Source organism: Rhododendron vialii, chromosome 3a, assembly GCF_030253575.1.
Source record: "Rhododendron vialii isolate Sample 1 chromosome 3a, ASM3025357v1".
NCBI classification, from domain to species: domain Eukaryota; kingdom Viridiplantae; phylum Streptophyta; class Magnoliopsida; order Ericales; family Ericaceae; genus Rhododendron; species Rhododendron vialii.
Genome location: NC_080559.1, coordinates 32,958,786 through 32,974,427, shown reverse-complemented (window position 1 = coordinate 32,974,427; position 15,642 = coordinate 32,958,786). Strand labels below are relative to the sequence as shown.

At 40.3% G+C, this 15,642-nt stretch overlaps 1 protein-coding gene across 1 annotated transcript; it reads right to left on the bottom strand.

Annotated features, from left to right (window-relative positions):
• Positions 1–459: 459 nt before the first annotated feature.
• LOC131320131 (probable lactoylglutathione lyase, chloroplastic) lies at positions 460–8,056 on the bottom strand. The gene is made up of 9 exons (XM_058350727.1): positions 7,650–8,056; positions 5,929–6,133; positions 5,700–5,824; positions 5,461–5,525; positions 4,609–4,821; positions 4,396–4,443; positions 1,629–1,736; positions 1,350–1,490; positions 460–837 (listed from the first exon to the last, which is right to left on the bottom strand). The coding sequence occupies exons 1-9, from the start codon at positions 7,789–7,791 to the stop codon at positions 790–792; spliced, it is 1,095 nt and encodes a 364-aa protein (XP_058206710.1). The 5' UTR covers positions 7,792–8,056; the 3' UTR covers positions 460–789.
• Between the last annotated feature and the right edge of the window lie 7,586 nt (positions 8,057–15,642).

Sequence of the window (15,642 nt, the reverse complement as noted above, 5' to 3'; positions counted from 1 at the left end):
CGACAACAACTACAGGGGGACGATGGGACGTTAGGTTCCAAGATGCAAACTTACATTCCTCCAACTTCCTCCAAGCCCATGAGCTGTTGGCGGTTCTAATACTGCAGGTGTTTTTTCTTTCTTTTTATTTTCTACGTTATGCTTTTACTTTCTTTTGTTTGGATTTTTGAGTCCTTTGTTTTAGTAACTGTTTTAGGCTTATACACTGTGAAGCTATTTGATTTTATATCAACATATATAAGCTACGTTTGTTCATTAAAAGAAGAAGAGTCAACCGTAAGTTGAACAGACAGCGGATACAAATCAACTTTTGGACCTGTTTCGGTGTTTGTATTGACCATGATAAAACCGTTTTCAAGCATTTTCACAAAATCATTATGACACATTTTTTGCACCTGATGAGGAGGGAAAAACAGCGTTGGACTGAAAGATGTTACAAATTGGGAACAAATTCAGACAGCCACTTCAACCTTTCTTTTCTTTCCCATTGCTATTACCAACCAAAATTGTTTCCAATGAAACTGATGAAGCAAGGGGGGGAAAAACAGCAAATACTCCTAAATACACCAACCACAAAACATCATCATCCCAACTTTTCTACACTATAGTCATCCAGTAATGCTGGTTACTTTTGGACAGAGCAATTTCATCTACAAAACAAGATTTAATACATTTTCAGACAGCGTAATTGGAGGAGTAGATTTCACAAGTGTTGACGCTTTAATTTGGCAAACTGCCAACTTGTCCCAGCAAAGGGCCACTGTTGCAAGGCTGGTACCATACAATTCCTCAAAGTAACTCCAGCTCCTTGAGGAAATCAATATTATCGACAAAAACCTGCAAGAATTGAAACCAAATTGATCACAGGGAGCCACAGAGACAGAGATAAACAGCGAAAGTTACTTTCTTACCACAGTTCTAAACAGCGACTCCATCCAGACTATGTATTTTAAATCACACCTTGGATTTTGCCATTTTTAGACTAGGTATCCTGTGAATGCTTCTTATTTCTCTCACCACTTATTAGTTTGCAAGATAAGTTGTTATTTCTTCCTAACTCTTCGTACCACTTCTCCACTTAAATCAGACAAGCCAGTTCTCCCACAAAACTCCTTTTGCAGGGGCCACTTCAGCTTTTCAAGCAAATTATGCGACACAATTTTTGTTCACATTGTGTACTTAAGACATTAAGACCCAGAATGCAAAGTTCAGACGATAATCAAAATAAAGGTCTCTAAAAGCTAGCGTATATAAATCAAGGCGCAAACTTCTTTTCTACAACCACTACAATAGCTCAATAAATTATCAGAATAAGCAATCAATGTACAAAATAAAATTCAGAACTATACCGTCTTCCAACCATCAGGATCCAAGCACGCAGTAATCTTGGTGTTGATACCAGGTAATGGCCCAGGTTCTCGGGTAAGCTTCCCTTCACTCATTTTAATCACCTCTGCAGTTTTGTATACATCATCTGTCCCTATTGCTATCTGCGGAGATACAAACCAATCAGTCAATTTATTTGGTTCCTTAAAATGGGTCCATTGCAGCTCAACACAAGTTTAAAGTTCCATACTTAGAGAGCCAAGTCAACCAGGTAAAGGGGAGGGATGAAGAAGCATCTCTACCTGAGCATAGGCATTTCCTTTGTCATATTGAGTGACTCCATAGTTGTATGTCAATTCCAGCACAACACTTTTATCCTCAGGTCCATAGCCCATCATTGCTATTGTATACTGGAAATGGAACAATAAGCTTATCTTAGCCCAGGAGATAGGCAAGCAACCTCCAAAAGAGGTCCATATAAACACAGACGTCAATGCAACTGCGTAATAACTGGGGAAGGTAGGAAGAAACAGTTGAGTCAGAATTTACTTGACCATGTTATCTTGACATCAAGGGAGACAATAAGATAATATGATACTTGACCTTTGACGATGAAATCGTGATCTATCATTGTCACACGAGTTGTGTTAGTGAACTCTCATGTATCATGATCAGTATCACACGGATTCTGTAATCCCTTCACCTTCATGTTTTAGCAGCGGTTCAGGGAAAGACTCGCGGTTGAAAAGAAAACTTTCCGTCTCTCGCATTGATGAAAATACGGAAACTTTCTTTTCCCCAAATCCCACATAATTTTTAAGTACATTTCTAAATAATTGCATCTCATATAAAGTAAATGATATGGTTCAATCCCCATGCAATTTCAACTTTTCGGAACAAGCACACTATGTCTCAAGTTCAAGGTTTTACGGAGATCCAACACCTAGACACACGCTAGCATCCAATACTCATCACGGAGTCACTCAATATACTCCGACACATAAATCATAGTATATGTATTAGTAAGCAATTCAAAATGAAAAGCACTAAAGCAGATGGTCACTACTGCTCCTAATCATTCTCTCTCCCATCCCTCCAAAAGACTTCAATAAAGCATAAAAAGCACTGAACCAAGAGTCCACATAATGTTCAAAAAAAAAAGTGTCCTAATAAATCTGCTGTTTGAGACATTGGTTTCATAATTCTAACACAAAGAAAGGAAAATTTTGTTAGTTTGAGCTTGATTATTTACAAACACGCTGTACAAATGTCCAAGCATGTAATTGGACTTCATTCAAGTATTTTTTGTCCAACTAACATGAATTATAGTTTACAGTTACACAAAACTAGTGCACAGCGCATGCATTGACTTCAGAGTGTTACAAGCACTTAGTAGTGCGTTTCAGTTTGTTTCCTAGATTCGTCTATGAGCAGCTCGAATAATGCCATGTGAAGGAGAGGTGGATAATGTTCAAACAAGTTTGAAAACAATAATTTGGATGGAATAAGGAAGGACCTAGGGGAAGGAAGGCATAAACAACCAAAAACTTGTCTGCAACCTCCAGTGGTTACCAAAATCAAAATACTAGCGACAATGGCAGTAGACAAGTTGGAGAAAAGTAATAAGTGATTCATTTATCCAGAAAGTTATAGACAGAATCAATATTTGGGTACACTGTCATAACTCATACGAGAAGGATTGCCTCTGTTCCAAAAATCAGTCAAGGCGGCCGACTAGTTGGTGCCTAGGCGCTTGGTGGGGGTGCCTAGGCGCTAGGCTCCTCGCCCCTCTTCTGCCCGACTAGCGCCTAGCAACTTTTAGAACACTGGATTGCATCTATGCAACCACAACATCATGCATGAACTCGATAGCTATATCTTAACTAATCATATTCTTGCAATCAAAAGGAGTCGACTCAAAAGCCAACAATAGCACCAAAAGAACCTTATGTTCTTTTTTCTTTCAATAGGTAATAATAGCCTGAGAGAACTTGCACAGAGGTAGATCCATACTGACCCAAGTAGCTAACATGTGGACCCAACAAACCTAGAGACGGTCAGACCAGGCTAGAGGCTAGTAAACATGATTACTAATCATAGAAAGGCCACAACTAAGTGAACCACCAAATGAAGTAGGATGGTAAATACCTGGCCAGTTAATACTAATATTTAGAGCGACATCCCTTTTCAAAATTCTGTCGTTTTGTTTTTATTGTTTTGTTACTTTGTAAGTTGAATTGCCTTTTCCGTTTATTCATAAAAATAAGTACACACATGCGTATCAACACTGGGGGTGGTAGCCTAGTGGTAAATAGCTCACTCCCAAAGCGTTTGGGTTCAGGAGGTTGTAGGTTTGAGGTGTGCAGACGACGCCCCCTTGTGCCCTGCGACCCTCCTGGTCCAGCTATGACCCACTAGCCCTTGGTGGGTCAGTAGAAACAATGGATAATTAGTCCCTCACAGGATCCACCGCGGGTCTGGAGTCCCTACGGTCATGCCCAGGGTTTCTAGCCGGTCACCTTCTCCTCTACCCATTTTAAAGAGGGAAACTGGACACATATGCATATAGATCAAGCGTATTGCTCGAATGACAACTATTGAATTGCGATTTGAGACAAAAAGACACCTAACGTGACTTCCACTGTACAAGGCTGCCCACAGCTTAGTTTACATAAATGGTGGAAAAGAGAGGAGAAGATTATCAAAAGGACTGTTTTGCCTAATCAAGAACCCTGACTAGATTTAAGGGCAACCTTATCACTGAGCAAAACTGAAGCCTTGGGAAGAAAGATCAGGCACCGGAAGAGAAAAGCAATCATAGCACACGAGGCCACTACACCGTCAATCAACTATAAGCTAATATTCCTATTAAAAAGTCCCTTCCATGGTTAAGCCTTTTTATGATGCCAACAATCCAGCTACAAGCTATTAAGATAGAATCTAATCCTAGCATTTTTTCCAGCTGTGCTCGACTTTCTTTCAGAAAAATGATAGAGCACCTTTCACCACTTACCACACAAGACCAAATACTTAAGTCCATATAACAGAGGCGGTAAATGTCAAAATCACCTTGTACTCCGGGTTATCTCGTTTCCGTAGAAGCTCCATTCCAAATGCCTAAACAAAATAAGGAAAGTGTAGATTGAGAAGTTAATACAGGGCTCAAAAGTAAAGAACTAATCAGCTGTGGATAAATAATCAGTGAGTCATAGGAAATGAGGACCGAGGCATATGTTGCTTATTGTAATATACCATCCTTGGAATTCTTGGAGCAACTCTCACCTTCTCATAGAAATTTATAGAACGATCAAGATCACCAACTCGAAGCATCACTTGGCAGAGGGGCTCAGGTGTAGGACCCCTCTCAAGCAGTTCAAACTTATAACCATCAGGATCTTCAATGAATGCAATCACTGTGCTGCCACCTTTGACAGGACCAGGTTCCCTGGTAACTTTCCCACCCTTGGCCTTTATGAGATCCACAGTTTTCGCAACCTATTCACACCAACATCACTTGCTCAGGGCTTCAACATAATAGGATGAGTTCATATCTACTTTCAGAGAACAAGTTCCATCAAACAACATTAACTGATCAGTTTTCTTGCAAGTTGCAACATTGACTGTCAAAGTCCAAGATCATGAATTTTGAGAGAAGGCAGAAGAAGTGTCATTAATGTTATACAAGTGCTACAAGGATGGCCACAAATCAAAGACAAAGATGTTGCCAATATTCAGATCGATCCATGAAAATACAGAGCAGCAAAATGCACATATATAAGCGAAAACTGGTTACCATGAAATAAAATTTAGAGGACTGCTTAAGAAAAAGAAACAACCTACGGTCTCCCATCTAACTCTGGGGGTTAAATAGGTGATATTATCCATGAACAACTCCTAGATTAGCATAACAATTAATCCATAAGCAGAAAAGCGTTGAAATAATTGCATCACCAAGCAATATACACTTGGCTGATCAAATAAAAATTCAAGCAATGTATTTGCCATCATGAGTAACGTTTAAGCAAGTGACTGAAAATACTAATAAGAAAGTTGTAACAATCGACATCAACCAGGAGTGACTGGGTACAATTAGGTACTAAACATGTCAGCAAGAAATTTCCAATAGAAACTTACATCTTCAACTGCAATACCAAAATGGCCAAAACCAGTTCCAATATCATACTTGTCAACTCCATAATCTGGCAGCAAAATTAAACACAGAACAAAACACGTCACTTTAACGAACAGAGATTTACACTAAGCTCACAAGCAAATACTGAGGTGCATAATGAAGTTACTCTCCAGAGTGTTGATATTAGTTCCTTATTATGAAGAAAAATGTAAACAAACAAAGAAGTTTTCAGCTGTTTTACTGTATGTGAGTTCTATAACAAAGTGGGAATCTTCTGGCCCATATCCAAGAAAGGCATTTGTGTATCTCTCCTCCGGTATATCACGTTTTCGCAACAGCTTCATCCCCAAGCATTCAGTGTAGAATCTGTAGCCAACAGTAGAGTTTAATTTGAAAAACATTATAACCAATCAGAAGACTAACTACCTACAAGACCACCAATCATGCTATGATGTATAGAAGAAATGTACTTAATTGTCCTCTCCAAATCCCCAACCCGATAAACAACATGGAGCATTCTTCTATTGTCCTTTTTGACCCACTCTAGGGCCTCTTCCTGGGTAATAGAAGTGCTGGCTTGTGCCATATTTCCACCTGCACGAACTGCCATGTTACTTCCCTCCACTCTAAACAACTTCGAAGCTTTTAAGCTGAAAAGCTGTGATTGTTGAACCGCTGCAAAACATTTTGAATCAGTAAGGCTGAAATAAAAGCAGATAAGGAACGCATATATGAACCCACCAAGACAATAGATTCTTCCGGCACAAACACCTGAAGATATGATACCAACTAGTTTGTGATTTGCTAAGTTGCTAACCCATGAAAACGATAATAACTTCAATAAACAAAACCTCCTGTTTATACTAGTCATCAAATAGGCGTACCAATATGCAACACTCTCAATCAATTAGGAAAAGTACCAGCAAATAGTGTCCCTATCAAAACAGCATTTGAAACACAACATACATATGCTCACAAAACCAACCAACCTCCAAATACTCCAAACTAGGGTTTTAAATCGCGGAATCGGGATTTGGGAAACCTAACGGTATCGGTGATAACGGCCATATATCGGTTGATATCGGACAATATTGGCCTATACGTATGTAAAAATAACAGATTGGAGGTCCACCATCCATTTAAGTAACGACCGATACGATACGTAACCTCCTTTATCCCTGCTCCCAGGGTTCTAAATGGCCTTGTAGGCACTCGGCGGCGGCCCGCGCCACGATTATACCCCTCGGCAGTTCATTAGGCGGCCAGGGAGATTAGGCGGAGCTTGGCAGCCGCCTAGGTGGCTAGGCGGAGACTCTCTTTTTTTGAGGACAATCAAAATGCAAATTATATTGATGTAAAGACCGAGTTTGGAGAGACATCATTTCCAAAACTTATTTTATCACATCCAGAATTTATTCCACAAGAAATTCATAGAAGAAAAAAAAAACATAGAATCTCTCGGCGGCCGCCTAGGTGGCGCCTAGGTGAATAGGCGCTTGGCGGTGGGTCGCCGCCCGACTAGCTCCGAGCGCCTTTTAGAACACTGCGTGCTCCAAACTAACCCATCCAAATTGTCACCCAATCAAAATCGAACAAAAAGACAAATAGAGCAAACACACAGAGGAAAACATAAAATGAAATTCCGGAATTTGTGGAACAACAGCATTTGAGATACATGCCATATATACGTAAAACAAGAACCCGAGCAACCTCCAAATAGGAATTAGTTAACACCTCTCAGTAGTTACCCAAACCCAATGAAAATTTGAATCTGTAAAGCAAATTAAACACTAAACACACAAAGTAAAATAAGTCAAACAACAGTTCAAGCATGTCAGATAAATATATGAGTGAAAATAAGCATCGTTTGAATACTACAAATGATTGGGATTACCACCTCCAACTAATAACCCAATCAAAATTTGAATCTCTTAAGTAAAGTCGTTACAAGAACCAAGCTATGACTCATGTTTGGCTCGTTAAAAGCTCGTTCGAGATCGACTTGCTATGTAAACAAACTAAGCTTAAACACAATATATTAACCTCACTATCTTGAAAAACTCACTACTCAAACTCACAAGTCAATACTCCATAACGTTGAACAAAATCAATCTAAGAACCAACACATCCAATTTAAGTGTTACACATTCAAAATCCGAAAAAAATGAGAGAACTAGTCCTTGACTCTTACCACTGCCGAGATGAAGGAAACTGGGCCGGCGAGAGGAATTACAGGAGGAGAGAGAGACGCCGAATCGAGAAACGCAAGACCTGAAGGAAGAGAAAGACGGTCGGATGGATGACGCCATGGGAATTATCCTAACCATCTCCATCTGTTTCTCTCTCTATAAATATGAATATATATAACCGTCTCTCTCCTCTGTCAGTTGTTCTAGCGTCGATACGTAATACGTATAGTAGATGTTCTGGTAGAATCGATGAGAGAGAGAGAGAGAGAGAGAGAGAGAATAAAGAGGGTTTTCTTTTTGTCGAAGTGATGGAGTGAATGAAGTGTGAGCCGAGCAAAGGAGAAGGGTATTTGATTCCCCGTGTTTGGTTTCGCGTGCTTGGTTACCCCGACCGAACAAGGGGTGGGAATTTATGCGACGGCAGATAGAATGGGGTGTTTGTTTCTCTGTTCTGGTACGACGGTGTGGGGTGTTCGGGCAGTTTATCCGCATTTTGGCTAATTTTTTTTCGTTCAATAAAATATAGGCTATTCATATTGGAATTAAAAAATTCACAATAAATATTTTTCTTTACGACCAGTCTCCAATAGTCGATCATGAGCAATTGTATAAAGCGCACACTCATCAACCGTCCAAACTAAGTCTATGGTTCTGATCTCCCAGGAAAAGATTTATTGTTAGGCTTTGATATTCTCCAAAATCTCGGCAACGGATATCTGGCTCATGCGGCGTTCAGTCAAGTCCATCCTCCAGAAAATTACTTCCTGAAATTTCTTTTGCTCTTTGGAAGCATACCATTCTGGCAACAGAAATTCAGGAGCACCCCCAGCAATCCAGATGAAGATCTCCAGTTTGCCTTTTGGACAAGTCGCAACAACAGGAGTCACCCTAATTCAGATGGTTCTATCACCTGGCGAAAGGCATATCACACTATATTCCTTTCAACATATCCAGTGACCCAAGGAAAGTGGATCGACAGTGGAAATTATCTTGTCATAACCCAAACACTGTGTTCACTCAATGGATTGGCACTCACAGACGTTCCCTCATCTCTCCTCCATTATGAGTCTGCAAATTGGAAATTCAATGATACTTATCCGGAAGAATGACGCCAAACTATCCGCTATCTTTTAGATCAGTATCACCTCACAGACAGGACCGAAGACTCTTCTGGAAATAGTGAATCAGAATAACACCAATGTGTTCAAGCCAGCTGTCCCTTTTGCGTTCTATAAAGTTTCAGCCTTTTCTGAACAGGGTGAAATTATTATGTTTTACTATTGTTAGTCTTGATATTTGGTTGTACGTAGTTTAACAGTCTTCAGTAGCTTTAGGCTTTAGTCTAAAAGTGTATAGTAGTTTGTCTGTAAACTACTGTAGCAATTATATGTGTGTTACTGTGTTGTGATGCGTGCAGTGATGTAAGCAGATGTCTTGGCTGCCTATATATAGCTGAGCTTCTCACCGTTGTAAGTAAGTTAGGGAGATATCAGTTCAAGTTAATAATATCAGTGTACTCCTCATACAACTCTACTCTAGTATTCTCTCTCTCTCGTGATCCTAACCTACTTTGTGTTTGTACCCACTTAGTGTCTGAAAACTTGGTATCAGAGCCATGCCTTCCATTCTAGCTTAAACCCTCTTCTCGGAACTTCTTTTCCAAAACTACTTCAAAATCTTTTCTAAAAGAAAAACTTGAAGCGTATGCTCTGTGGTTGCCTTCACAGGATCCTCCACATCAGAAACTTCATCAACTATTTTGGTTAAAAGAATTTTGTATCAGTGGGTTAAAGTACCTTGAGACTTTTGGCTATTGAGCAGTGTGTCTCGGTTTATCTACCCTGGTATACAAAATTTTATTGATCAAAATTTGGTTGAAGTCTTTTACGTTGGAAAAGAAAAGGTTTGTTGTACTGAGGAAAAAGGAGAACCCAGAATTCTACTCTTAAAAATGAATCACCTGTTTACCACCCACTCCTCTGCTTCGTCATCCTTAGTCCCTTCATCTTCCTCCACCAGTAGAAATTCCTCATCTTCTTCTTCTAATCTAGAATATTTGTATGAGTTTGAATACCTACCTGATGATAGTAAGGTTCCTCTTACTGATCTTCCTTTCCTAAATCCCTATAATGCTTTTGTCAGACCACAAACTTCTGTAAAAAAGACCGTCACCCAACTTTTCTCCACAAAACGCCCAACCTCCGTAAAAGAGTATGTTCAAGCCTCTAAATTTGATCAGTGCTTCATAGCAGCCACTGAAGCTGAACAACTTTTACCTCTGGAAATCCCGGTTGATTTGCCTCGTCTTTGGCAACAACAAGGATTTACCCATCTTCACTTTGGAGCAATCCGACTTGCTGTCACTTTCCATGGTAGAAAAGATTTGCCTGTTACGTCCAGACTTGCTCTGGTCGATACCCGGTTTTTACAGTATCAGCACGCATGCATCGCTACAGTTCAAACCACTCTAAATGCTGGAACTGTGATTTTTACCTTCTACCCCAATTTCAACATGCCATTAGCAGATCCTCATCTGCTATCCGCCTTGAAGGTCCAAGTTCAAATTGGTGGTGCCTCCCAAATCTCCTCCACATATGCAGCCACCCTTCACTACCAAATGGCCTACCGTCTCCAAAACCATGCCTTTGACATGTCCTTACCATCCTCCACAGATGAAGCCCTTTTCCTCACCATAAACGCACCTCACCAAGCTTCTTGTGTCCATGTACCCCGACAAATTTCCCGTCCTGAGCTTCTCAAGCTTCTCCCAGAATCTTGGGTTACAGCTTATGAGAAAAACCAAAACAAGCCCATACCTGTCCAAACATCCAACCCAACTTTCATCACCAAACCTGATGGTACCGTGGAAATTACTTTTCCAAAAGAAACCTCTGCCTCATCTTCAACCCATCCTGTTATTTTTCCCTCGAGAATTAACATGTTTGTGGATGGTTCTAGGCCTGGTCCTCCAATTAAATATTTTGATCCCAGTGGCCTTCCAGTCTTCTATTTCAAAAATCCAGAAACAGGTCATTGTTATTTTGATACCTGTGACTGTGATGATTGTCTAGAAGACAGTCTCTTAGAAGATGACGAGGATTTTGAAGATCCAAGTCCCATATGTCCTTCTTCACTTCCCACTCCTTGTAAATCTCCACCTCTTCCTCAACCTCCATCTGATGATGGTTCGTCGAGTCAACCGAGTGGATGTTTCATGTTCACCTCATCCCCTTCCTGGACAGAAGCAGATTTTCCTCCTTTGAAATTTCATAATTCCCAAGAAAGAACGACCCATCGGCATAAAATTCCAGATTCTACTACCATTCTCCCTGATGGTAGTACCAAAGCAGTGTCAGCAGCAGAAGCAGCCATAAATTGGCAATCAGCAAATTCTCTGGCTCAAAACAAAATTCTCCAAAGGATTTCTCTCTCTCAGCAAAATTTGGAAAATGTTGTCCATAAGAAGTTATCAACCTTGGAACTTCTTATCAGAGATTTGCAGCAGAAAATTCAACAGGTTCACCAAGAACTTCTTCAGATGGCTTACGCCAACCAAGCATTCTCAGCAGCTTTTTCCCATAAGGATGCTGAAATGAGGCATCTCAAGAACCAGCTTCACTCACTTCAGGCTCAGCAGTATTCTCAACAGAAAAATCCATTTGATATGGTCTCAGCTTATCCCCAACAAAGTTTCTCTGGGTATCCTCAAATGTCTCAACCCTTACCATTAAACCCTACCTCAATATTTGGTGATTCAAGCTCCAGTCTTTTTGGAAACCCGTCGGCTTTCCTTCCTCCACCAAAAAGACCATCTCCACCAAAACTTCCTTTCCCAAAGCCCCAGATAAAACCTACCCAACCTCCGGTAGTCATGTCTCCACCATCTACCTCTACTACGGCACCAGATACCTCCACTTCTTCTAAACCATCAGATCCACCATCTGACCCAAATTCCAAATTACCCCAATTAATGGTTCAACCAACATTTAGCCCTGCTAAAAATCCAATCTCCACTCTCCTACATACCTTAGCCACTATACCTGAAACCCCATTTCCTGAACCAACCATTGAGTTTGATTCAGATACTGAATCCACAGACTCTATACCCATTCCTCATGTTTTCATGATGAACCCTGAAAACCCAGAAGAAGATGTCGAAGACCCTATCATTGAAGAGGGTCCTGAGTTTGAAACACCTCCTGAAATTCCAACCTTTGATTCCTTCTCCCATGCCAATATTCATACCCAAGGATTCTCTTTTGATACCATTCCCCTATCAAAATGGTTGGATAAACTTTATGAGATTCATGCTTGGTGCACAGCTGCTATGCTCTCTCCTAATGCTACACTCAGTGATGTCATTACTAAGTGTACAGCAAAATTTCTTGGCCGTCTCCGTCAATGGTTCTTAGCTCTCAGTGAATACCGACAGTTACAGCTCAAACAGCTGCCAACTCTTGATCAATTCATCTCAGTTCTGCATACTGAGTTTCTTGGAGACCACAACAACACAAAGGAATTCGTTCGAGAAGAATATCTCAGCATGAGATGCTGTTCATTTAAAAGGAAAGATCTCGAGACTCACTATGACCGTATGTCTCAGAGATTTTATCTTCTCAACGGAATGAATGATGTCAATCTCAAGCAAGCTTTTCTCAATTCCCTTCCAGAACCATTGGGAAATGAGACAACAAGGCTCCTCCAGACAAAAGGATTGACGCTGAACTCAACCTCTCTTGGCGGTATATATCAGCACTCTTTGATTGCTTTGGAAAAATTGTGCAATCACCAGAAATTCCTCAGAACTCTTGAAGAACAGGGAAAACTTCTTGGTAAAGCATGTGATCGTCCTGACCTATCTATAAAGTGCAAAGACAAGAAGTGCACTTGCCGTCCTTCATACCGGAAGTCTAAACACTTTCAGAAATGGAAGTTTCAATCTCCTGGCAAGTTTTCAAAGTTTCCAAAATCTGGCAAGTTCCCACGCCGGAGAAAATGGAAATTTTTCAAGAAGAAAAAGTTCAGAGGGCAGCGAAAGTCTGATCGCTGCTACATATGCGGAAAGAAGGGGCACTATGCAAAACAGTGTCCAAATAAGGCAGCAAGAGACAAAATGGTGAACTCTTTGGCTCTCATTGATGATGATCTTGAAGATGCTGATGTAGAATCACTATTTTCTATCGACGATGAAGCTACAGATGAAGCAGTCCTTGCATTTACCTTTGATGATTCAGACGATTCCTCAGAATCAGGTGACTCTTCTGATGATCTTGACTTATTCCCTTATGAAGTCCAAACAATTGGGTTCCCCAACATCATGCTGGCTCAACCTTTAGCCAAAGTCAAAATTTTGCTTGGCAAATATGAGAAACCCATACCAGTCATCGCTTTCTTTGATACTGGTGCAGCAGCCTCCATTCTCAACCCAGCAATCCTTCCCAGGTCTTACTGGCAGTCTTGTTTCAGACCCTTTACTCTGATAAGTAAGCCTATTATCATTCAACTCTTCCCTGGATACACCATAAAACATCAAGTCTATGGTTCTGATCTCCCAGGAAAAGATTTATTGTTAGGCTTTGGAGAAAAATTATTATGTTTTACTATTGTTAGTCTTGATATTTGGTTGTACGTAGTTTGACAGTCTTCAGTAGCTTTAGGCTTTAGTCTAAAAGTGTATAGTAGTTTGTCTGTAAACTACTGTAGCAATTATATGTGTGTTACTGTGTTGTGATGCGTGTAGTGATGTAAGCAGATGTCTTGGCTGCCTATATATAGCTGAGCTTCTCACCGTTGTAAGTAAGTTAGGGAGATATCAGTTCAAGTTAATAATATCAGTGTACTCCTCATACAACTCTACTCTAGTATTCTCTCTCTCTCGTGATCCTAACCTACTTTGTGTTTGTACCCACTTAGTGTCTGAAAACTTGGTATCAAAGCCATGTCTTCCATTCTAGCTTAAACCCTCTTCTGGGAACTTCTTTTTCAAAACTACTTCAAATCTTTTCTAAAAGAAAAACTTGAAGCGTATGCTCTGTGGTTGCCTTCACAGGATCCTCCACATCAGAAACTTCATCAACTATTTTGGTTAAAAGAATTTTGTATCAGTGGGTTAAAGTACCTTGAGACTTTTGGCTATTGAGCAGTGTGTCTCGGTTTATCTACCCTGGTATACAAAATTTTATTGATCAAAATTTGGTTGAAGTCTTTTACGTTGAAAAAGAAAAGGTTTGTTGTACTGAGGAAAAAGGAGAACCCAGAATTCTACTCTTAAGAATGAATCACCTGTTTACCACCCACTCCTCTGCTTCGTCATCCTTAGTCCTTTCATCTTCCTCCACTAGTAGAAATTCCTCATCTTCTTCTTCTAATCTAGAATATTTGTATGAGTTTGAATACCTACCTGATGATAGTAAGGTTCCTCTTACTGATCTTCCTTTCCTAAATCCCTATAATGCTTTTGTCAGACCACAAACTTCTGTAAAAAAGACCGTCACCCAACTTTTCTCCACAAAACGCCCAACCTCCGTAAAAGAGTATGTTCAAGCCTCTAAATTTGATCAGTGCTTCATAGCAGCCACTGAAGCTGAACAACTTTTACCTTTGGAAATCCCGGTTGATTTGCCTCGTCTTTGGCAACAACAAGGATTTACCCATCTTCACTTTGGAGCAATCCGACTTGCTGTCACTTTCCATGGTAGAAAAGGTTTGCCTGTTACGTCCAGACTTGCTCTGGTCGATACCCGGTTTTTACAATATCAGCACGCATGCATCGCTACAGTTCAAACCACTCTAAAATATGATGAGCTTTCCCAACATGCTCAAGTTCAAACAGAAACACCTTCCAAAGGCACAGTTACTCAGATGGGCAAATTGGTTTTTCAATTGGAGTTTTGATGCTGTTCACATAAAGGGAAAAACAAATGTCCTCCCTGATTTTTTATCAAGGCTCAAAAAAGAAATCAACCAGTTTTCAAAAACAAAACCACAATTCTTTGTTCCTAGTTGTTTTCCCATGATATTTGTATGAAAACAAATGTACCCACAATATTTGTATGAGTTTGAATACCTACCTGATGATAGTAAGGTTCCTCTTACTAATCTTCCTTTCCTAAATCCCTATAATGCTTTTGTTAGACCACAAACTTCTGTAAAAAAGACCGTCACCCAACTTTTCTCCACAAAACGCCCAACCTCCGTAAAAGAGTATGTTCAAGCCTCTAAATTTGATCAGTGCTTCATAGCAGCCACTGAAGCTGAACAACTTTTACCTTTGGAAATCCCGGTTGATTTGCCTCGTCTTTGGCAACAACAAGGATTTACCCATCTTCACTTTGGAGCAATCCGACTTGCTGTCACTTTCCATGGTAGAAAAGGTTTGCCTGTTACGTCCAAACTTGCTCTGGTCGATACCCGATTTTTACAGTATCAGCACGCATGCATCGCTACAGTTCAAACCACTCTAAATGCTGGAACTGTGATTTTTACCTTCTACCCCAATTTCAACATGCCATTAGCAAATCCTCATCTGCTATCCGCCTTGAAGGTCCAAGTTCAAATTGGTGGTGCCTCCCAAATCTCCTCCACATATGCAGCCACCCTTCACTACCAAATGGCCTACCGTCTCCAGAACCATTGGGAAATGAGACAACAAGGCTCCTCCAGACAAAAGGATTGACGCTGAACTCAACCTCTCTTGGCGGTATATATCAGCACTCTTTGATTGCTTTGGAAAAATTGTGCAATCACCAGAAATTCCTCAGAACTCTTAAAGAACAGGGAAAACTTCTTGGTAAAGCATGTGATCGTCCTGACCTATCTATAAAGTGCAAAGACAAGAAGTGCACTTGCCGTCCTTCATACCGGAAGTCTAAACACTTTCAGAAATGGAAGTTTCAATCTCCTGGCAAGTTTTCAAAGTTTCCAAAATCTGGCAAGTTCCCACGCCGGAGAAAATGGAAATTTTTCAAGAAGAAAAAGTTCAGAGGGCAGCGAAAG